The sequence below is a fragment of the Corvus hawaiiensis genome, chromosome 4 (assembly GCF_020740725.1).
Source record: "Corvus hawaiiensis isolate bCorHaw1 chromosome 4, bCorHaw1.pri.cur, whole genome shotgun sequence".
NCBI lineage: Eukaryota > Metazoa > Chordata > Aves > Passeriformes > Corvidae > Corvus > Corvus hawaiiensis.
The window spans coordinates 25,682,973-25,708,042 of NC_063216.1; the positions used below are offsets into that span (position 1 = coordinate 25,682,973).

Sequence of the window (25,070 nt, forward strand, 5' to 3'; positions counted from 1 at the left end):
TATGGAATTATGAGATTCTTGCAGTTTTTGATGAAGAAATCAAATATGAAAATGTGTTCTGGGTGATTTTTTAAAAGTGTTTAGTTAAATGTTTCAATCCTGCTCAAACCTGCTGAGATCAAATGTTTACTGTAGTTAATTTCAAAAGAGTTAGTTCTTATTTAATGTGACTATCAGCCATCTTAAAACTAACTACACATTTCTTCCTCTTACTTTTTCCCTACTTTTGAAATTCTTCCCCCAGAATCTTATTTTTGGCATCCCCAGTGGGTTCTCCTTCTTGATACAATGCTTCATAAAAGTTGCTTTTATTTCTGGTGGAAATCTAATTTAAATTAACTGTGACATCGCAGGTGACTTGCAGGTGACTGGATTTCTTTTGGCAGTGGTGAGAGAGTATCATTTTGTAACTGTTAATGGTATTACAAACATCAGAAAGGGAGAGAAGGTCTACAGCATCTTCCTCTCATGCCAAGGTCGGGTCTAAAAACCTGTCTGTCCAGAGTGGAAATAGGATTCCACTTTTGCCAAGGGTTAGCATGCAGTGTGTGTTGTCACCAGCTTTACAGTATCATTTGCCAAATGCTTTGGTCAGCCCAGCTGGAGAACATAGGTAAAATAAAGCAAATAAAAGTTAGTGGCCCATCCCAGGGACAGAGGAATGAGTGTGGTTTACTTTCTAGTTTCCAGAAGGTAAGGAAAGGTGGGGACTGTGTCTCATGAAGACAGTTAAAATTCAGATTAATTCTGCATATACAAAAATTATATGGTACAAAAGACTCCAGAATGTCTTAGCTTGTGATGGATGTAGGGCTTGTTCAGCCCTACAGTGCCTTGTGCTCTGGGAACTACCATTTCTGGCACTGGTAGCAGCTGCATTTTTGGTTCTTCTGACACTTGGAGCTGTTTTAGACTCAAGTCCCAGGACAGGACTGCCAGGCTTTACTGTTCACAGTGCTTGCTTGCAAAGCTAATCATTGTGAACACTTAAAATGTATCATGTGGTACAGATTTCAGTGTTTTGGAAAGCTATTAGTGTTTCAAGGAGAGGCTGAGCATACTGCAGAAGCAAAGGAGATTGGAGAGTGAAAAAAGTCAGATCACAGACTTTGGTAGCCTTTTCTTTTTATGGCTGTTTCAAGAACTAGAAGTAATTAATATACATATTCAGGAAATAATATTGTTTAAATGCAGCACTTTTGAATGGTTCTGTTGCTGGGTTCATTTTGGGTTGTTTGGTTGGTTTTTTTCCCTATTCAGCTGAGTTATGCAGCTTTGTTGCTTGAACTGTAGACTTTGGGTTGTTGGTTTGGTTTTTTTAAGGGAGAGATGTGAAGAATATTGCACTTTCTAGACAGTAGCAGTTCTAGAAAACAGTGACAGATGTTGAACCAGCTGAACTTTTCTGTGGGTGTAATTGGTTTTCCATAGATTGGCAGAAAGCAGCAGGATAAAAGTCTGTATGAGTAAGGAAGCTCCCTGTGAAACCTGAGATATGTATTAGAGTAAAAACCATTCTTGCCTCCAAATCTTGTGTGTAATTCAGGGTTGTACATTTAGGGTATTAAATCTTTAAAAGAGTTTGTAACTCTTTTAGGAAGAAGTAAATCAGATGGGTTGTAATGTAGCAGATTAGGGAAAATAGTTGGATAGCGTAGAGACATACGGCTGTGCTAAAATATTGTGAAGGAAGGACTAAAGCAAACCAAAAAGGGGTAAGTGCATAAACTTAGACCAATCTTCTTAATTTCTGTTATAAGTTCTCTAATATTGTACTTTAACATGGCAAAAAACTTGTGATAAAAAATAATCATTTGTGAAACAGAAAAGTTACATTTTAACTGACAAGGCATATAAAGGTAGGAATATTAAACACATCTCCCCTCTCTTTCCCCATTTCCTAGACTTGAAGAAGTATAATTCTTCCCTTAACTGTTTTGTATTTCCAGCTTCTTTCTCTTCTGTTTGAAGATTTGTTCAAAAAATTTAACTCTGAGCTGAAAAAGATTGCTGACCAGGTCATCCCCAAGCAGCGTGCAGCTCAGTTTGATGTTGTGAAGCACATGCGACAGGACCAGATCACCAACGGCATGGTCAATGCCATCTCCACAGTAAGTATTTGTGTTCTCATTCTAGTATGCAAAGCTTTTCCACCATAGTGAATGATGGAAATGGGAACATTTATTTTTGATGAATCTTCCGGGTTTCGTTTGAAAAGCAAATCTGTTTTGTGGTTTTTTATCGATTAAAACGTCAAATCTCTTGTCGTGGGCAGGGCGTTTGGAATTCACTGAAGAATCAATAATCATCAGGCATCTTTATTTCAAACTGATGTTTTAGTTTTTGAGAAGGAATCGTAAAAACAGGCAAATTTAGAATAGTGGTTATGGTTGTATTTATCCAACTGTCTGTCTTCTAGGTTCTGCTTGACTATGTGGTTTTTTATTATCTGGATTTAGCTGGGGTCAGGTTACATCATTTGTACAAAAGATTTTTGAAAAACAGCAGGAAAACATCATGAACAGGAGGAAAAAAAAACCCCTCAACCTCAATTCTAAGCTCTTTGAGGGCAGTGCCTTTTTATTCTGAAGTTGGTGGAATGAACAAATTTTCAGCATAGTTAGTTAGAAGTTAGTACTTCTCTGTTAATGATACTGATCTATTTAACAGGGAAATCTGCTGCATGCTGTAATATTAAAAAACCCCTGATAATTACCCTTTAAATATTTGTCTTGGTTGGATTTTAGCCTGTTTCTGCCTTCTGCTGGAACAGATACTTTCATTCATGCCGGTGGACAAGAACAATAATAGCTTCTAAGTTTGTCTTTCACCTCAGGCATCTGCAAGAGCAATTTGTGAGATTGCTCCTGAAATCCAGCTAGTAGCTTGTAAAAGACTTTGAAATGCATGATTTTTAAAAGAAATTAGATTAGACCTAAGTATTTTAGCAGCTGGTAAAAATTGTGGAACTTAATTTTTAATCTTTGGTGCTCTTAAGAGGGCTTTTCTGCCTAGCGTGAAACTGAGGTTTTTCTTTGGTTCTTGTAAACAAATTAATTCCACATATTGTATCCAAAACCACCAATAGTCTGTAACTTACAAATCCCAGTGTTAAAGCCTTATCACTGTTTAATTTTATGAGTGCCCCAAATGTAGTTAAATCTCTACAGTGCATGTAACCAAAACAATTGACAGATTTGTTTCTCTAAATGCTAGTGCTTTCTTCTAGCTTGTGCCAGTTTTTCCATTTGGACTGACAGAGATAAATCTGCAAATATTCAGTCCATATTCAGTAAAGTCTTCGTTCTTCCTCTGTCTTTGGACTTTTTTTTACTGCCACATAAGCAGTTAAACACCATCTGCTCTTGAGCATTGAAAAATAATTTCTCAGGAACAATGCCCAGTGCGTACTATTCAAGAGATTAAGCAAATACCATAAAAATCATTCTTGGAAATGACAATCTCCAATCTCACCAGAATGATAGTCTCAAAGAGCATGAAATAACTGAGCAGATTCATAATTACACCAGTAGCATGCAAAAGAATTCATAGCCCTACTGCATCAGCTGTACAATGGTGCTCAGTGATATTTGGTACAGGTCCTCTTCTTACCCTGGAAAACACCAGAAGAGAGGGTAGGGCAGGCAGCAGTGCCACAGGCCTGATGGACATTTCAGCATCTGAAGAATCACCTGATGCCACTGAGGGGGCAACTTCCCATTCTTAAGAGTTGTTAATAGGATGGTCTTGTTTGGGGGTGGGCTCACAACTGCCTTGGCCCCATTTTGGTTTTCTTTTTTGTGGACAACTTTTGAAGGATCCAGTCTGTCCCTTCCAAAACACAAAGAATATTTTGTATTACTTCTTCAGGCAGCATTTTTACCTCCCTTTTTTCCCCAGTCTTTTTGATTTTAGACTCTTCTGGGCAGCAAAGAGGAAACCACATACTAATTTAGCCTACAGATGCAATACTTGCTAGCTTGAAGAAAAACTACTGATTTATTGTATTCTTCCACTTACATTCTCGTAACTTCTAGTCTTTAAAGAATGAAATGGTCAGTGAGTGAACCCTTCCCAAGGATGTTAAGCAAATGAACAGGATACTTTTTCTTTTGACTGACTTGCCATTGGTCATTATGTCTTCCCACTTGCTATTACAAATTTGAGACTATTTGATAGTCTCTCCAGTGGAAGGAAATAACAAAATCCAAAAAAACCCAAACTGTATGGGTGGTGTTTTCTTCCTGTTGATCACTAAGTGGGATTGTGCTGTTAAAAGTGTAAATAAAAAAGCCAAGGAAATCACCCTTTAAAAGGATTTTGGAGTAGTACAGCAAGTGAGCTTCAAATTATTTGTTAGTATTGGTGAGCTGAGTTTCTCAAAAAGGCTGCAGGAATTAGCAGAAGGCAATCCTTGGGAAAATGTTATCTTTGTACTGACCAGTAACATGGTGCCTGGGGTAAATAGTATTTCAGACAGAAATTTACTGTATCCACTGACTCAGGTGCTGAGAACTGGATATGGAGTAAATGTCATGAAGGCAAAAACTGCAGCACCAAATTTCAAGATTTCAGTAGAGATTATTAAATCTGCTTGGCATGGAAACATATATGTGTCCTAGAACATGGTCTGAGCTCCTCTGGTCTCCTAATTAAAACCCCAAGTGACAGTGCCTGTGACAGTCCTGGAACACAATACCTCTGAGATGTGCATGGATCTTGCATTTCATACTTTGTGTTATCCAAAGAGAAGTTGGGTAGACCTACTCCTCCCACACACACAATCTTCTGTGAGAAGACACTTCAGTGAGTCTTTTTCCTCTGGATTCTAAAAACAAAAGGCTTCAAGAAAGAACAGAGGGCTTTGATGTCAGACTTCTGCAGCATAAATGTCTGTGTTTCCTGCAAAAGCAACAAATCATGGAAAAGACAAAGATCGTGGATCTATTGTAAAAGTGTTACATCACTCAAAAGACCTTTTTTCTTTTTTAAATACTCAAAATCTATAAAACAAAACCAGAAAACCATTTAATGTAGCTAAATTTGAGTATTGATTTCTCTGTGAGGGACAGATGAAAAAGGATATTTGTGTGATTGAATATGTAATAGCAAAAGTATCCTCTCATCTGAAAGAGCAGACCTTTTGTTTCAACTTCTCTTTAATACTTAGTACAGATATGCTGTACTAAACTAGGAGTTTATATGCAGATAGGTAGTAGAAACATGGTTTATATAAACGGGCAACATTTGTCTTACAAAGCTCCTCAGATATCATTCTGTCTAGGTGCTGGAAAAAGTCAAGACAAGGACAAACTGCATAAATTCTTTTGAAACATTAATTTTATTCTACAGGGAAATTGGTCTCTAAAGAGATTCAAGATGGACCGCCAAGGCGTGACACAAGTCTTGTCCCGCTTGTCTTACATATCTGCTCTGGGAATGATGACCAGGATCTCTTCTCAGTTCGAAAAGACCAGGAAAGTGAGTGGTCCTCGATCGCTGCAGCCATCTCAGTGGGGGATGCTCTGCCCTTCTGACACTCCTGAGGGAGAGGTGAGGAATTTCTGTTTTGGTTTCTGTGTTTCTTGTCCTGAGGAATGGAGACACTGTTTAATTTGAAGCAGGTGGTCCTCCATCAGAGGAATAATTCTGATGAGGAGGTTTCTAGAGAGGCTGTCCTCAGCCTGATAACACAACTTGTGTGTCTTCTGACATCCTACCTGTTTACATCCTGGTCCTCTTTACTATATTGCCTTTTTTCTCCTGCATGGACTCTCTGGAAACAGTTCTGAAGTCATTTGGCTATATGAGAATGACATGAGGGCCCCCATTTTTGCAGTGGAACTACTTGCTCTCTTTTGATGAGAGCAGCAAGAGGGGAGTCCTAAACCCCTCTCCCTTCGTTCTGTAATAAACATTCTGTTTTGAAGTTGCAGCATCAACCTGCAATGTTTCTGGAAACATGTACTAGTATTTCTTTAGCCGTTATCTTGAGGAAGAAGACCATCTTTGTATGTATTTCAACCAAAGAATTTATTCTGACAGTCTTTTTTTGGTTTGCTTTGCTTTCCTTTTTTTTCTCAATAGAAGATACTTGGGGGGAACTCTGAACTTTATGGATAAATCAATATGAGGTAGTCTCATTAAGCAGCTGAAATAAAATTGCACTGTATAAGATAGTTTTTCATTGAAAAATGTTAATGTTTGTGTTAGACATACAGGATACCTGGCAAATTAATAAATAGACTGATCTTGTATTTCCATTACGTTGCTGAGTAGTTGAAGAGAGAAATATAGGGTTATACCTGGTTGGTTAACTTAAAATCTACTTCAGTGCCTGTATTTTTTATTAGTTTGTAAGTGCTAAAGCATTACATTTTAGTGTGATATAGAAAATTCTACTTTTGTCCCCTCCAGATTTTTAGGGTAATTAATTTGTTTAATTTCTTTCACTTTAAATTTCATCATCTTTTTGTTTTTGTCAGTCATAAGTACAGTTTGGGGAGGAAAATGTACATAGGAAGAGAAAGGATAAAATATGTGGGTTTTGTATTTGTTTTTTTTCCTAGGCCTGTGGTTTGGTTAAAAACCTGGCCCTCATGACTCATATTACTACGGATATGGAAGATGGCCCAATTATTAAATTAGCCAGTAATCTTGGAGTTGAAGATGTCAACTTGCTCTGTGGTGAAGAACTTTCATACCCAAATGTGTTCCTGGTTTTCCTTAATGGTATGTTACTTTTCAGCAGTCCTGACTGATTTGTTGCTGATGGAGAGTTAGGCTTCAGAAACCCTCCATCAGTTCTTGGAGCACAGTCAACTGCAGATGCTGCTTTCCACGTGCAAATCATTTCCTCTGTAAATATTTTGATAGGGTTGGGCAAAGTAGACAGGCCAGATGATGACACTTAGTTGCATGAAGTTGTGTCTTCAGAACTCTGAGTGCAGATGTGTGTAATTGAAATTGGGAAATTGGGAAATTGAAGCTTTCTCCAATTTCAGCCCTGTTTTTAAGCTCACTTGCATAAATAGACACAAAAATATGTACAGTGAACTACAGGGGTTTTTTTTTGGTTTTTCAGATATTGGCCAAAGGAGGTGCCATTAATAAAGTACTTTTAAAAGAAAATAACTGTTAAATTTGTAATAAATTTACAAATTCAGATCTTCATTTACAGGAAGTATTTAGTTTTTTGTAATCTTTATATGTTTTTATATGTATTTGTGCACTTTAAAGTGCCTTAAAAACAGAAAGGAAACATCAAAACATCAATTGGTTACAAAGTTTAGCAGTGCTAGTTTCTTTAAAATTACCTTTGAAGGGGCATCTTGCTTTGTGCATGATTAGAAAAATTAGACCTGGGAAAACAAGCCTTTCTTCTTTGTTATAAAGGGATGATTTGGCACACGTGCTTTGCATCTGCACATTCATGTTCGTTTTACAACTGATCTTACAGTGTTACTAAAACAACAGGTACTATGGTATCAGATTTCAAAATACTGACATTTTTAAAACTACAATTGTGATTTCAAAATAGCCTTTTGTCAGCAGCATCCACTTCCAGGGACTAGTGTGTAACGTCTGTCACCACGGAGAAGTTCTCCGTTTACCCTTGAATTAAACCTCAGTTGTTCTTCAACCCTGCCTTTTCCCAGTAACATAAAAGCAACACTTGACCAAGCTGCATTCCTTTGCTCTGCTTTTCTGTAGCAGTATGTTAAAGATAAGGTTCAGTGAAACCACATGCACTCTCTTCTGTCTTTTTTTATGGTCCAGAGGGGAGTGCAGAGCCAAAATATTGGACTCTTCCTTCACAAGCTCAGTGCAGTACAGAACAAGATAGTATGTTCCCAAATGTAGATGAATTAGTACTAAGTGAGGCAAGCCAAGTTACTGTTCAATCCACTGGTTTGTGGGTTTACTCCATAAAAAATTCTAACTTGTGGATAGCTGACTTGATCCTGATTTGAACTTTCGACCTAAGAAGGCAGATGATCGGTTAAGTACAAATTGTTTCTGTTGTCTTACAAGCTCACCCTTTGTCTTCTTTAAAGTTTTTAAAATGTGATCACAGTTATTTATTTTATATATTAAGATTACTTTAGTCAGATGACTCTTTAAATTACTTTTACTCTCTTGTTCGTTCATTGTGCATCAGAATACTTACGTCTGAGCTGAAGTGCCCTGCTAAGATAGCTGAGTTGAGCTAAGTACCTGAAAGAGAAATTCCGGTGCTGTTGTAAGTGATTGCATATATCAAAATATCAGGACTTTCTAAAATTTCTGACAAGGCAGCAGAGCAGTTCCTTGGTCTGTTCTTGCAAACCTTGAATCCATTTCAGTATAGGTGAAATTGCAGACTTCAGAGTTGTTAACTTTGCACCAACTGATGAATGGGCACCGGAGCAGAAGCATACTTGAAGAAAGCTGAAGATGCACATCATTTGGTTTCTCAAGCTGTTTGGAAGCATGCAGGTTGATGACTTGTGAAATTCTGACAATTCTGAATTGAGAGGAAAAAAGAGCCAATTCTTACTCATGTTAGAGAAGGGAAATTTTACAACAACTCATTATTTGCAAGAAGCAGGAAGTACTTCTGTGCATGTTACACGTGACCAGAATTTGTAAACAGAGTTTTGGATGTGCAAAGGATGCACCAGGTGTTTCTTCTCTCTCTGAACAGGTAACATCCTTGGTGTCATACGTGATCACCAGAAATTAGTCAACACCTTTCGGATAATGCGTCGAGCGGGTTATATCAACGAATTTGTTTCCATCTCTACAAATCTGTCTGACAGATGTGTCTACATCTCCTCTGATGGAGGGAGATTGTGCAGGTAAAGTTCTCATCAGAATTACTTCACTACTGAACTGGTTATAAACACTGCTCTATGCGCTGTAAATACACTGGGCTAAGACTTTCACAAGAACAGATTGAAGCAAATTCAGTAAGACTTGAGCATCTCTTTGCTCCTTAAATTGCCCTGATTCAAAACAGACAGAGGCTGGAAGAAGCAGAACAGGTTAATGAATATATGCATATTTTAGCATTGCCTGGCTGTGTGCGTATTCTGTGTGTACTTCAACAAAGCAGCTGTCACCACTACTGGTGGCATTCCACTTTATTAATTAAATGAATCTCAGAGCATGTTGAAAGCAGTTTGAGGCATGTCAGAGGCTCCAAAATAGTAAATGTACAAACTATCAATTAGTCACACCTGGTCAAGACATCCAGAGTAGGGGCATATTCAGTGGCAGAGAAATTACTTTTCCAGTCAGGGCTAATATATGTCATTTGGGAGATGGCAGTAAAGCTTCCAATTTTTAAAATAAAAGCAAGGGGAATCATGTGGATTTGCAAGGCTTTACCGAGTTTGCTTTGTGGCACCCCTCACCCTGCAATTGTTCAGATATCCCTATCAACCATTTAGAAGTGTTTATTAGTCTTCTAACAGTTATTTAGACTTCAGAGGGGTCTCCACAAGTATCTTGTAGCTGTTTGCTGCTCTTTATAAAAGCAACTTGTCCAAATAGCAACAGCCCTTGACATTGCCTTCTTGCATGCCATCTTTTGTGCCAGTGTTTTTGTGTGGTAGGGAAGCCTTCAGAGATCCATGTGCTGTTGAAATTTATGGATTCGTCAGAGATCCCCCATAGTAAATGCCTGTACTTTACATCATGTAGGCAATGACAGAATGCAACCTTGCATGTGGACACTTGAGCACAAACTGTTCACTTGCTGTTCTATAAAATCCCTGCAATAACCATGGTACTAAATGCTATTCGTAGCTTCGTAGGTTGGGAAATCTCACATCTTTTAAAGCCATCATCAAAATCTATAGGTGAAACTTAGAAAATTTTAAAGATTTAAAGGGGAAAAAAATGGCTTTCACGTCAAAATTTAAGGCTTGATTTTCTGATACACTTTTAAAGTTATATCAAACTAAGGTCTGAATAGTTACTGATTGTATTTATGTGGATTTATCAGTTAAAGGTTGATAAATTTTTTAAATAGTTTATAGAATAGGTTGTGCATAGTCAGGGTTCTTACTGTAAGTATAAATTAAGTTACCTGCCTAAGTATTTGCTATGGTAATCCTTTTTTTTTTTTCTTCTTTTTTTATTTTTTTTATTTCAGGCCTTACATAATTGTCAAGAAGCAAAAACCTGCAGTTACAAATAAGCATATGGAAGAACTGGCTCAGGGATACAGGTACACAATTCCAGCAGACCATATTCGTCTTCACCAACTAAATACTGTGTGGAGATAGGTCAGTCAGTCAGTATTTCACAGTCTTGGGGTTAGCTAATTAGGGAAGTCTGCTCTCCTATATAAATTCATCATCTCTGTACTGGAGATTTTCTGTTTAAAGTCAAATTAAGGCCAGTGGTCTTATTTTGTTACTGCTGTGAGATTTGGTAGGTACACAGAATAAATACGTCTTACAGCCTCATCTTTCTGCAGGTGGAAGGTTTGAGGTAGTATCATCCTTCTCCTGATTGAAAAACACCTCACAGGAGTATCAACTTGATTGCCCTAAATTAGGCACATTCCGAGTTTTTGGAAGTCCTTGCGAATTCTTAGTTTGTGTATTTTAAGAAAACCACACTTAGAGAAAGGCATTTAAATTTAGCCTAACTAAATTTCAAAAAACCATCATAAAAAAATCTCTCATCATGATTATCCCTATATTTGCCTACATTTACAGTGATGATGAGTACATATGGGAAGATTTTATTGAGTTGTTCAAGTAAGTAACATTCACCTGTCAGACTGTGAAGCAGTGAATGGGCAACAGGATTAATTTAAAAAATACATTTTTCTTCAATATGTAATGTGCACAGAACTATACATGTAGAAGTATTTATTTGGTTTAACTTTACATATTACATTCCTTTAATATATGTACTAAGTATTTTATGCTTGCAAAAATATGAGACAGTACTTCTAGTGTAATTTTTAATTTATCTGTAGGAATTTTGAAGACTTCTTGCATGAGGGCCTCGTCGAATATTTGGATGTGAATGAAGAAAATGATTGTAACATTGCACTATATGAAAATACAATCAATAAGTAAGTACACATTCAGTAACTGGTACTGGAAAAACTTTCATAGGGTAACTCTCAGAAATGCAAACATATAAATAATGTTACTGTTTCCACATGTACACACTGCTCCCTTGCTAGTGGTTGAAACTACTCCAGATGAAAGCTAAAGAAAGAAAGAAATCTGTCTGCACACATCCTAAATTATCCATGGCAAGTTACAAAAAATGGTTTAGGTTTTGGGAGATCTATTCCTGTTACTTACTCTCAAAAATATTAAATACTTAAAGGTATATTATTTCTTTCTCTGAATGTGGCGCTTTTTTTTTTGTTCATTGGACTGCTCATCATAAGTAATTTTATCCAGTAGGTATCCAGAAGGCAAATGGTTCCACATGTTATTTGATTATGTTAGCGTATCAAGGTTGTTGTTTGGAAATTTCTCTTCTGGCTGTAGAGGGACCCTAGACACCCACTTTGCAATAAGTGAAGTGCTGGAATGAGACCTTGCCTTTGACTTTTGGATGTAAAATAGGCCCTGATAAAAATATCTGCATCATTCTGTGTATTCTTTACCACATGTCTTAAGATCATTTTTGGTATGTGATTTTAATTCAGAAAGGTTTCCAGATCTGTTATATTTTCCACATATCTGAAGGACCTGCTTCTTTTTTTTTTTTCACTCCTGTTTTCTGACTGTGGTTAAAGAGCCCACATTAAAGGAAGGATTCTTTTAAAATTTTAATTCCTCCTATCTTTTTAATGATTTTTAATGTTTCTCTGATAATATCCTGTAAACTGCAGGCTGCATATGAAATGCTAGAAATTATCTCCATGAAATGTTTGATCAGTAGATTTATGCAGAAAATTCTTTTTCTAAATAATCTGTCCTGGTCAAGTACACCTGGAAGCTAATAGAAATACATCATTGATTTCAGTGGAGCTAGATGAGACCTTCAATTATCTTTAACCTTTGCTAAATGTAATGCATTAACTCTGCTAATTAAATTGCATTGCTCCTACCCAGGCTTTTGAAGACTTCATCACTTTAAGAAATTACTCTTGCATGCTCTTGACTGAGTTCTGTATACATGAGCAAAGGAGAGTGCACACAATTGCTGTCATTTGTGCCAAAATAAATAACTTCCACAAAGCACCAGAGCTGAAAGTTTAAGTTACAGGACAACTGACTCAGCTAGGAAGGTTAATGGGAGTGCATCATATGAAATCACTGTTTAGTCCAAAAGAGGAGGAGAAAGTGAAGTTCCAGTAGACCAGTCTGAGGAAATGACTCCACAACAACTGCCAGGAAGCTCAGAAGATTCTTACATTGTCCATCAATTGTTTTGAGTTTGGCTTCAGTGCTAACAGTGCCCTAAGTATCTGAGGTTGCATCATATGAGCACATTGCTCCTTATGTTTGGTAATGATATTCCCTACATCCTTAACAGTTGAGTTGTGTACCCCCTTTCCCTGGATGATCATCTTGTGTTTTAAATGGTGTGACCATGTTGGTACAACTTGTTCTGGTAGTGCAACTGATACAACCCACTATTGTAAATATCCCACTAACATTCCTGCTTTTGTAATATAGGCTTCTTTTAGCTACAGTATCCTCTCTTTATTCTTCCAATCCAATTAGAGGGGTTTTCTTGGAAGTATTTGGCTCTTGATGCATTCAGTTTCTTCTTTACACATTTGTAACTCTGCTTTTCAAACTTTTCAAACTGCCTTTCTTTCTTGGGCCTTGTTCCAGCAGTGGCATTTTTGACCTGCAGAAATTGAACTGCCCTGTAAAGTTTGAAGGTCTCCCACTAGCACTGTGGAATACTTCATGGGGTAGTAGGATCTGTGTAGGTTGCATCGTCTTTGGTTGAAATAGGATTGACCTCACTGGAAGAAGACTTGTGTTGAGTACCCTGTATGCAAATGTATATCTGGTTCCATGCACTTGTACCCACTGAAGAAATTTGCAAACTTCACTATCAGTAAGTCTCGAGCCTCTGGTTTTACTGTCTGAAAAGTGTCAGCAGTTCTGTTAAGTTCTGCAAAATGGGGGAGCAGTCTCTGCTTCAAGTTTGCTACTTGTTCTTGAGACCATTCTGCAACTACTTGACTGCAATTTGGGTTCTCCCATAAGTATTTTCTTAAGACAGGCTTTAGTTAACATCGCATTTGTCAAGTGGAGAAAAATAGTGGCTGTCCTCTGGCCAGCAGGTGATTTTTAGGTTGCTCAGGTGTACTTGTGATTTATAAAGATTTCTAGGACTGATAGATAGCTTTGTTGGCATACTCCTTAGGATTTCCAGATCTATTTTTTTTCAGCTTTCAGATTTCATTATTCTTCCAGTAGTACATATGTTGTTTGTCCAAGTTCCTGCTGGCACTTGTCTTCAGTCTGTATGTGCTTGTGGGTAATTCCTTAGCCTTTGTGAGCTTACTGTGTTTGGCTGTCTTTTGACTGTTGCCATAATAAAGACTTTTGAGTCACTTCTTTGGCAAGGTCCTAAAGTTTAGTAATCAAAGTAATTTATTTAAATAATTAAAAGAAAGTCTTCCAAAAGACTTCCAAGAGAAGTCAAACATTAAAGATGGGATTTTCAGAATGCATTGGGTTTAGATGACTGGGAGAAGCAATGTATGCATAAACCCAAGCTCTCTGTAATAAATCCAGGACATAAAAGACAGGCTTTGAATAGGTTTAGTTATAATCATCTGTATTTCATAATTCCCCGCTTCCTAATTACTTATCTTGATTTAAATTCGTGTCTGCTCCAACCAAGCATTATTGTACACTTCATCGTTAGTTATTAATCTCTCCACTTGCATCCCAATGCATGCTATGGTTTGTCTTTATTGAGCAGGACTTTCTCTTCTGAAGCTCATGCCAGGTAGAACAAATTGTCTCTCTGTCTTACTCGTTTTCCCTGTCTTTTTACTTCTCATCAATACTGTCTTTTAATAACATAATCACTTCCAAAATATTTGCAGAGCTTTTCAAGTAGTGTTATATTATGTCATGTAGCCATGGCACTGGATCTGGTTTGGAGACAGATGTTTTCTCTTTAACTGATATAGCTGACCTTGGAAAACTAAAACAGTTTTTTTAATACCTGAATCTGTTGTGCTCTTCCTTCTTCCATCTCCCCAGTGGATTTCTGGATCTCTGAGATTAGTAATTTGATGCAGAGGGCTCTCATTACATGAGAAGACATTCCTTAAGGCATTTTGGGTCTTACTGTATAAACTGATGTTTTATTGTCTTACTCAGCTCCCTCAGGTTGTTGTTATCTGGAGGCTTTTCCTCCATTGTGGAATTTCATAAATCCTGATTTATTTCTCCTTCATTTCTTTTCATGTGGAAACACTTAAAGCCAAAAGAAAGTTGTTGGGTTTTTGTAATAAAAATAAAAATCCTGTAGTGAATCCATGTTTTGAGGTCCTACTGACTTACATTCTCCTGAACAGAATTGAATTTGAAGTGTTATGAGATATTGCTGACTTAAATAAATTCTACAGAACTTGTTTGTTCACAAGCCTGCCATAATTGGTACTCTTTCTTTTAAGAGATACAACCCATTTGGAGATTGAGCCTTTCACACTTCTGGGTGTCTGTGCTGGGCTGATTCCATATCCTCACCACAACCAGTCCCCAAGAAACACTTACCAGTGTGCCATGGGGAAACAAGCCATGGGTAAGACTTCATTTTTTATTCTTCTTTGAAATGTTATGTAGTTTTTGAAGCTATGTAGCAAAAGTGACAAACAGAAAATCTTTCTTTCCTGGTTCACAGAAAAAACTTTGCTAGGAAAAGTGAAAGACCACTTCCCTAGCTTTGAGGCAAAAAGAATTTACCTCTGAAAGTTGAAAAACTTAATGTGAATAAAGTACCTGTGAGGTTTATTTCATGAAGACCGTATCTGCAGATCTTAACACTTAAAAGAAAATTTTAATAAACTGGGACACTTTTGCTTTTTCTGTTGGGTTTTGTTGGAAATCATCCTGACTTTCAAGTTTTCAGCATATCTGCAGGATTGGCAGAGTGAGGATTTTTTTCTCTTTATGCTGCAATGTGCTGTGTGTTTCCAGACAAAAAAGAGTTAAAAAGTGTTCTCACAAAGAGAGACAGAGCACAGATTGAGGAGCATTTCCTTGACTGGTTGAGTAAGTGTCCTAAAAATAAATGTATCAGTAGTTAGCATTGATATCAGAGAACGAGAAGAATCAAGTGTGAAAGAGAATGGTTAGTTATTTGAACACTTTCTGCAGCCATAGTTTAGATTTTGGGCTTTTGCTGTTTTGCATGAAGAGGCTGAGTAATGGCTCAGCAAAGCGACTGAAACAAAACTAATTTTCTGATCACTTATTATTTCATTTGACAGTGTCATATCTGGTCATTAAAACCCAACTGTTTTGTAAATTTGCTGTTGGGGGTAATTGACAGCAGTTAAGTTCTAATCCTTTCTTTAATACTCAGCTAAACCAGTATTAAAGTGTCCAAGCCTATGGCCTGTGATCAAGGCAGAGTGAGTCCCAAGGAGAGCCTGAGCAGTCGTACATCAATTCAGACAGTTGCATTCAGACTGGTGCTCTACATGCCAGTTTCATGCCTTGAATTGATGGCTTCCTTGCAAGTTGGGAGCTACAGTAGCACAACTCTGTGTCATGAAGAAACTGCCACTTCAGTTAGGTTTACTAAAGCATTTATTTTGTGCTGTGTGCTCAAAGCTGAAACACTGCACCTTTTGTGAGACTTCTCCAGCAGAATTAATAGCAAAGTAACTGCCTTATGCTGAACTGTCATGTTGAGCACATGAAAATGGCAGAAAGTAGCAAGATGCATGTCCTCTATTTAATTTTTTTTTAAAGGGTGGGTGGGTGGAAAGAGGAGCAATGCAATCTTTTTCCTTACAGTTCTCCCCCATCCCATTATCTTTCCCCCACCCCTGAGTCTCTATTTTATGACTATTAGTCTCAGAAGGTTTGGTTAGTTACCACACACAGTTAAGCAGGATCAGTGTGTACAGAAAGCCAATTCAGTATCTGTGGAGTTCTTTTGTAGTTTTCTGTGTGAAGGTTTTTTTCCCGTTTTGTTTTGAGTGTCATTTGCAATTCATTGTCTGTGTTTTCTGAGGTTGGTGTATTCAGCTGCTTTGACCCTAGGTCTTGCACATTTAGCTCCTTGGATACAATCCTCTGACGTTCCTGCTGACGCTAGGAACACAAAAGCCATTGAATATCTTGAGCAATAAAAAAAGCCTTTGTTTCAGTTTGTTATGACAAAACACCTGACTCAAAGAATAAGCAGCTAGATAAAAGTAAATTTTAAAAGTTGGCACATGACTTGAGCTATATTTTGGTCTGTCTGAAGTGTCTGCAAACACCTGAAGCTTTTTGTAATAACTGCTTTAAAAAAACGCCACAATGAGTGGCAATATGTAGGGGCAGAGAAGATTTTTTTTGTACATTTACCAATCAGATGAGACCTAGACGGTATTCCTGAAACATTGCACATACTTTTTTCTGTTTATTTTGGTGAAGAGATGTGATGTAGTGCTTCAAACTCCAACCTTTAAGTAACCATCCACTTTTTGTGCTTTCTTTCCTTGTACTGAAATTGCAGAGCAGCTCCTCGTCCAACACTGCCATGTGGAAAGTCTCATGTCCAAGTCCTCTGTGTCACTCCCTTGAGTGTCAAAACCTGGGGCAGTGCAGGGAGCCCCAGGGTTCAGGCTGGGAAAGGAGAGCCTTGTGCTTGTCAACACTGACCCCCACCCCCTCTGGCCGCATCACAGGGCTCTGCCAGCTGCTTTGGACAGTCTGTGAAAGCACAAGTAAATGGAGAGTGGACAGCAGAGATTCCAGTGAGGCCTGTAATCAAATGTTCCTGACAAGTGTTAGGTCCTAAAATATTAATGTTTCCTCAGGATAGCATTACATAGCCTGAAAAATACCTCCCTTTCATGGGTACATGAGTCATCTCGTTGGAGGACTAGGGCTGTGCTGAGTGACCAGACTGAATTTCAGTAAAATTAAATCGAAATTAAATCTCTCACTTTTGGCATAGATAATTTACCATATGTTGCAGGTTGAATTGTAAGACTGAGAGGAAGTTAGCTAGTAAATATAACAGCAGCTGCAAGGACCTCAGTTGAACATTCACATTTCAGTGCAAGGTTAACAGTTGTAGCTTAAAATCTCAGCAATATTTAAGATGAAAATACAAGAGTTTGTACTGTTTGCATTTAATGTGTTGGTGAAATAACGCTTAAGAGGATCAAAGGCTTCTACAGTTAGAGAAATAGTTCTAAATTGAGCTTTTTAATTCCATTAAGACATAAAAAAACAGTTTTACACATTGTACATCTGTGACTGTGTAAAAGCCTAATATGAGGAATGAAAACATACAGTTTTCCTGCCAGTAATCCCCCATATTGCACATGCACATGTGCTGCTGTGAAAGTGCTGGTGTGGGTACACAAAGCAAGCTGTACACTCAGAGCCCTACTGTGCACTGCAGCTTCAACCCAAATGGCATAACACAAGTCTTGACTAAGGAAAGGAAGGTTTGGGTGTTGATTGTTACTTTAGCCTCTGAAAGAAAAGGAAGTATTTGAGGGGACCAATGTAAGTGGGTGAGAGCTTTGTTGTAGAAGCTTATTGTGAAGCAAAAACTTTGATATTACAATGAAAAAGCCTCTTGCTGTATCATGTACATTCTGCTTTGCTTCTGTGAAGTAGGAAAGTCCTTTCTATGCTGCTCTGCCTCACACTGTAGCCAGCTGAATGCATTAAAATTGAGTTGAGAAGATAAATATACTTCAAGGAACTGAGTGCTGGGGGTTTTGGACAGTTGTTAAAGCTCTTTGGTGGACTGAGAGTCAGAGTCCTCCCAAATTTTGTACAGCTAGCCTAGAGGCAGAGAATCTAAACAAACCTTAAAGCAAAACCAGCTGTTGCTGGTCATCACAGCTGGATCTGGGTGTGCTGTGGCCACAGCTCTGTTCTGCCACTGCTCTTTGAGGAGTGTTTGTGCTCTGCGACACGATCTCGTTTTGACACCTCTCCTCTCCTCGGTAGTAGGCACAGAGGTACTGAGGCAGAAATGAGCCAAACTACTCTCCCCCCAGCCCCTCTAATTTACCCATAATCTTTTTAACCCACCCCTTAATCTTTCTACTTTGAAAGGAGTATTTCCAATACTTAATGTCCAGATCACTTAATGCATGTACTGTAACAATCTGTCTGACCTGAGTTGGAGTCCCCTCCACAAGGTTTATCGCAGCATTTAGAAACTGTACTTCTTCCTCTCTTGCTTTGTGCTCATATAAAAGGACAGAATCATAGAAAATCCATGGTGAAAACAGAGGAAATACAGAATTAGAGCAATTCTTTTCTTGGCATGTGCAGTAATAGCCCTTTTGGCTCAAGTAGATTGATTTCTGTGTCCTTGTTAATTTTGATTGTACAGTTTAGTGTTGTAAGTAATACACCAGAGAATTGGATTAATGCTTATTTTAGCTGGCTGTTTGTTCTGGTGAGTTCTCAAAACTTTCAGCATCGGAATAACAATGCCTTGTTTATGCTAAATATCAGTAGGTAGTGTTTTTATAGTGATTATTTCACACTAAAGGATACTCAAATGATTCTTAAAAAGAAAAAAAAACCTGTCAGGAAACGGAAAAAAGGAAAGAATGCACACGTGCATTCACAATGTATCAAGTACTGAGAAAAGCAAGAAAATGATCTTTGTTGTATCCAGGTCAACCTTGTGTGTTTTGCTTTAACCAGGGCTAATTACCAATGAAAAAAATTGGTTCTTGCTGTTGGGCTAATTATAAATGCGAGTCATTGTGAGCAGGGTTTGTTATGGTGAACTTTAATTATACTTTACTTTTGCTTGGTTGTTTGGCTGGAGCAAACAAGGGCTCTGTTCTTTCAGAGAGAAAACAGAAATAAAGCTAGTGACTTCCTTCATTTCAACGCCCACACAGAGGGCTCGTCCTAACACACCAGTCCTCTGAAGAGAGCTGCTGCTTTATTTGAAATAAGCAGATTGTGGTTTGAGGCTGTGGTTTGTTAGCCCAGTTTAGAGAAAGCATTATTTGTATAACCATTAAATCCTAGCAATTAGGAATAATACTGCTGATATATGGCATGCTTTTTGGCTAATTTATTTGTGCTCTAGAATCACTCTCTAACCAGTGTTTTTCCTGCTAGGATATCTGTCATTGATATATATGTATATGTTTTCCATTTGATACAGCATTCACCTCCTGAAGAATAGCCTGAATACAGTTCATTATTGAGGCTCACAATCTCAGTAATGTCAGTTGCTTCTGGCTCCCAGACAGTAGCAGTTCTGTTAGGCTTATCTGAACTGCTGAGAAAAATGCCAGTTTTGAAATACGTGAAACATTTGTAAAGAAATCATTTGTGTTACCTGAAATATGTAAAAGTGTCGTCTGAAATCCTTGATGTATAGAGGACTTCCACAGATTGTTACTGGGGTGTAAAGGACACCCTTAAAGTGTAAAAGATGGGTAAAACTGGTGCTCCAGACCTCATCCTGTCTTAGCATCCCTAACCAGTGAACCATAGCAGGTACAGCATCTCAGAGGAGAAAAAAATTGCAAGCGTTTTGAAAGTGATGTTTGGCGTGACTTTCTCTTGGAAAGAGTTCTCTCAACACCAGGAAAATGTACCTATCTGTGAAACATTTAAACTGAGCTTCACTGCAACCTATCCTGAAAGGACACAAATTATTCATTCTAGATACAGAGGGGGAAAATGGTCTAAACCTCTTAAGTTTTTAATTTGGAAGCATATTTTCTTATCTGTATACTAGGAAAGCAGGGGGTTTGAGTCAAAAGTAGAATGGGAACAATGTCTAATTGAATTCTAAGATAATATCAGAGATAGTGGGGCCTTCAGGTGGTGGGCCTTGCAGGGTGGGACTGCAAAGGTCTTCAGTGTTGAGGAATCCAGGCTCTACCAGCTTGTGTCTTACTGGAGACAAAAAAATACTTTTCATGGATGATTATCCAAGAAAAAGACAGAAAAGCAACTACTAAAAAGCAAGAGACAAGTAAAGCCTGTCAACTCTGCCAGATTTTTTTTGTCATTTGAAAATGCTGTGCCCACGTCATTGAATCTACTTTCTAGAACCAGGGAAAGTCCAGGCCAGCTGTAACAGTTCATTTTCAGATGGTAGCTGTTGAGCTCTCTCTCCATTCTTGTCCTTGGGAAGGGTAGACCTGTTGTGGTTTAGGAGAGAGAGCTTAGTGCCAAGGACAGGATAGGTCTTTGGAAATGGTTTTATAGTTTGATGTTCTAGACATTTTATGTAAATGGGAATTGCAAGTAGGTGCATGTAAAATGTGAAGCTGACCTCCCTAGTGAGCAGATTTGTGTTCAGATGTGCTTCCTGGCTATGTGAAGTCTTCCTTATACACTGACTGCCTTGACCTTTCCAAGAAAGCAGCCAGACTCTGAAATTGCAGGAGAAAATGGAAGGGTTTTGAAAGACTTACATCCTAAGCACAAGTACTGCAGAATATTTAGCACTTAAAACTTTAAAATGTTAACTTTTCAGACTGTAATTTCTGAATTGCTTAGAGACATAGCATAGTCTTGGTACAGCAAACTCCAATAACATATGATTGCCTTAACTTTTGTTCTGCTACACAACGGTTTATGTTTCCCTGCTGGGTGTTAATTATTTTTTCCTCAGATTTCAGGAGACACTTTGGCATTCTGATGGGACAGGGCCAAAAATTTCAGTCTCAAGCTGGGAGGTCTATACAAAAGGTTGAATTCTGAACTGTAAATTTAAAATTAATTTCATGTAAAAAGACAAATATATTACGAGTAGACTTCTACTGTAGTCTTTCTATCAATGATGCTTCTAATTTCAGAAAATAAATCAGACTTGGCTGCTGCTAGTGGTGTGCTTTGTTAATACTTTGTCACATTCTAACACAGGCTGCTGTTGAACTAATTATTGCCCAAAAAAGGAAGGAAATGTGATGTTGAGGATGAAGAGCTTGATCCACAGTTTCTCTTGAACTCAGCAATAGTCTTTCTGTTGATTCTCATGAAATTTTGGATCAGGTCTCTGAAAGACAAGTTGAACTCCACAAAAAAACCCAAACCTAGTGGCTGTGAGAACAATAAAAGGAAACTTCATACTTGCAGGATTCAGTGTTGTGATTAAAAAAAAAACATCTTATTTGCATTTAGTCAAACAGCTTTTATTTCTTTTGTTATTGTTCTTTTTATATTGATGTTTAGTTTTTTCCTCTTTAAGAGAAAATGAATAATTCTTCTGGAAGCTTAAATTAAGAAACTACTTATATATTTATTTAAATATAATAATGTAAAGTTGTTTTGGTTTGGATTCTTTTATTATTTTTCCCCTTCTTTTCTTGAAGAATTTCTGTGTGATTTTAATTAATTTGCTTTTTGGTGATTTTTTACCCAAAACATTTCTAGAATACTCACTAATGTTCACTGCTTTTGTTTTTCTTTTACATGCAGGTACTATTGGATACAACCAAAGAAACAGGATAGATACTCTGATGTATCTGCTAGCCTATCCACAGAAGCCAATGGTAAAAACAAAAACAATAGAACTGATAGATTTTGAGAAACTCCCTGCTGGACAGAATGCCACAGTCGCTGTGATGAGCTACAGTGGCTATGATATTGAAGATGCTCTTGTCTTAAATAAGGCCTCTTTGGACAGAGGTAAGATCCATCAACTTTTTCCCACTTCTCCAGTGTGTGTTCCAATATATATTCTTATAAACTTGTTTTCTCCTTGTGTTATCCTTTAGTAACTTTTATTGCAGTTACGAGCATTAGATCTCCAGTTAAGAAATTGAATTCCCAAACTGCTTTGAATGCTTTTGTTTGTTTTCTGTATTAGTGATTGTAACTCCATGCATACAATAGTGTGGTGAAGTTGCCAACATGCATATAAACTTCTGAGTCAGGATATTATAAGACAAAAAGGCTAACTTCTGACCTCAAATAAAAAAGTGTAAGTACTTAGTTTACCAAAAGCATAAGGCATGAGTTAATCTGTTCTGTTAGGCTTGCTTTTTAGATGGTTGCCTGAACCTTTGTTCATTACTAACAGAGAGGTCTCATTATTTCCACCAGTAACAAAAGCAGTAGATGAAATTAGACTTGTGAATGTATTTAGGAAAGGAATACAACCCGAGGCAGTTTGTATCTTTGGGAACTTGGTGTTCTGAGGGTGCAATAGCAGTATTGCCTACTTTCTGAGGAAAAATAATAGTATTGTCTAAAGCAAAATAATCTAGTGTTTATGCAGAGCCAAATTAATCAACCTGCTTCCTTAAAATACAAATCTGTGGTGCAGTGTATGTACTAAAAGTACGTAAGTACCAAAGGGAAGGTTAACTAACAGGGGCCCATGTCTGTGTAGGTCTAGCCTGTCTCGCACTCTCTACACTTCTTCAGCACTTCGTGTTAATGCTGCTGAGGGCTGGAGGAGAGTTGCCTGAAAACTTAGTCTCTCTTCTCTCCCTTTCCTAAATAAATTCCTATGAGAGCAGGCGTAGTGCAGTGATCAAATTGGTTTTAGTTTCGGGTGGCCAAAATCAGATTCTTCCATCACTTTATTGCCCCCCTCCCCAGCTCCCTTCCTCCTAGTTGCTAGGCAGCAATAATAGTATTCCTAGACATGTATCTTTGGCATTAATGTCTGCTGCATTTAATTTATGCCTCCTTTTCTAAAACAACAACAGGCATGATTTAAAACTGAATGTTTTCTTTTCTGGTAGACTGGTAACATTTAACAGGGACTGTGGTGCTTGTCAGGAATTACTTGACATAATCTAAAGATATAGATGTACTGTATGTGGCCACAACCATCTTTCAAATGAACTAAAATAATGCAGGATTATTAGCAAGCCTTGCTCTTGGCTCTCTGTAATTCTAAATGTGATTAAAGTCTTTAGTATTGTGGTTAGTTGCTGTACTTGTAGAGAAATTCCAGAGATTCTACTTTTCTCATCTAAAGCCCAAAACCTGTTATTTTATAATAACAGGTAATTCAGAATTCTTTCAGCTGAGGGAAAAAAGAGTAATGGGTTGATTATACTAAACACTTGGTCAGTACTTTCCTGGTAGGCTATCTTATGCCAGCCACAAACACGAGTAAAAGTTCAGGTTTCTTAGACCTCATGAAAGGAAGGGGTGCTGCTCTCCCCCTGTTACAGTCTCCTCTCCCATGTTACATCTTCCTGGAGACCACAAAAACGATTCAAGAGAAATGATGTGTGCATGTATGTGCAGAGATACAGAGGCAGATTAGCACAGTTCAGGATTAGACTGTAGTGCACTATCTAAAAAAAAGCAGCATACATGATCTGATGTTTAAATTGTGCACCACTAGGTACCCACGTACAACGTTATGCATATTCAAGCTAATGAATAATCTAACTAATGAAAAATATTTCATATTCTGTAGCTCAGCAGGTGGATCAGACTTCTTGGTTCATTCTGATCATGTGTTCTAAAGGATCTTTGAACTCCTAGGCAGATGAGTTTGTGTTCCATTTTAGGTTTCGGGAGGTGTCTTGTGTACAAGAATGCCAAGTGTACGCTGAAGCGTTACACAAACCAGACATTTGATAAAGTGATGGGGCCGATGCTGGATGCAGCTACCCGTAAACCAATCTGGCGCCACGAGATTTTAGATGCTGATGGTATCTGCTCTCCAGGTAGGTCAGACTGCATGTTCACTCATGGCATGGTCATTGTCTAAGTGGAAATTAATGTTCTGTCAGTATTTCCTGTGCACCTTGTTTTATACTTAGCGTTTGGGGAGTTTTTTTGTCTTGAAGATGACACCATTGTAATGGAAAATTTTAAAAAGTTGGTTCCTGAAAGCAGCATGTTACCAGTCATTGGTGGGGGGTGGGAGTGGTTTATGCATGAAAAAAGGTAGCTTTATACTTAAGTAGAAGAGTGAGTCTTCAATAATGTGAATCTACTGAAGCGTTAGAATTTGTATTGTTATATTCCCAAACTGGCAAGTTTTTAGTACCGTAGCTTTTTCCTGTTTGTCTGTCATGTACTGTTGTTTCCATAAGGATAGAGATAGATTTCTTAATATTTTGATTTCATGTATCAAAATCTCCTAGCAAGATATCAGTTGTTTGAGGAAGTAAAACCTTGTGGTTTTAACACTTTAGAAAGATGTTTTGAGAGAGATAAGAAAATAAATAAATAGAAATACAAAGATAGGTGTATGACTTTCCAGCGGTAATAGATTTGAGAAAGAATCCTCCCATACTGTCATCCTTTAGTTAGAAAATGGCTTAATAGATCTGCTAAGATCTAGTAAGAAAAATGTCTTAAAGGGCATTAAACTTAATTCCATTATAGTAGCACAATTGGGTCAATTTTGCTCTTCAACACATCACAATGGAGCTTTCAAAGTTAATTAAGAAAAAAGGCAAGAATCTTCTGAAGTATTGGATAGATAGGACTGGGCTGGACTCCAGACTGAGACTGTTCTCAGCATGTAGGTAAAAACCTATTTGAGATAGTTCATGTGGACAGAAGAGAAACAGGCTGAAGTTCAGTGTAATTTAGTGGAGGAGGTGGGAGGTAGGTACTTGGTATGCAGTTGTATCATTGGGCATCTTACTGATCTGGTTTTCAATGTAAAGGGCAGGATAGGGGAATGGAGCAGGGAAAAGCTGTGTATGACACCAGTATCAATAGAAATATGTAAATGCAAGGAGAGATTGAGAGTAGTCTTGCACAGCTCACTGTGGAATGGTGGGCTGTCCCAAATTTAGGTGTGAATTTCTAAAATTTGTCATTTAAAGTGTTCCCTGTTAATTTTCTCCATACTTAGAGCAGATGACTTCAGATGGTTTTGTGCAGTCTTTTGACCCAGGGTATGGTGAATAGCTGTTCTCATAGTGCACCCAGCATGCTAGCTGTTCGGATTTGGTTTACCAAAGAAAGCTGGTT

The 25,070-nt window shown here is 37.8% G+C and overlaps 1 protein-coding gene across 2 annotated transcripts in view; it reads left to right on the forward strand.

Moving 5' to 3' along the window:
• Positions 1-25,070, forward strand: part of POLR3B (RNA polymerase III subunit B) — a 72,734-nt gene that overhangs the window by 23,464 nt on the left and 24,200 nt on the right. For both annotated transcript variants that reach the window (XM_048300906.1, XM_048300907.1), the window contains exons 13-21: positions 1,950-2,111; positions 5,353-5,553; positions 6,570-6,732; positions 8,687-8,840; positions 10,142-10,216; positions 10,979-11,077; positions 14,618-14,745; positions 21,591-21,800; positions 23,648-23,806. In XM_048300906.1, coding sequence (XP_048156863.1) covers positions 1,950-2,111; positions 5,353-5,553; positions 6,570-6,732; positions 8,687-8,840; positions 10,142-10,216; positions 10,979-11,077; positions 14,618-14,745; positions 21,591-21,800; positions 23,648-23,806 — 1,351 coding nt within the window. The remainder of the gene's footprint in view (positions 1-1,949; positions 2,112-5,352; positions 5,554-6,569; positions 6,733-8,686; positions 8,841-10,141; positions 10,217-10,978; positions 11,078-14,617; positions 14,746-21,590; positions 21,801-23,647; positions 23,807-25,070) is intronic.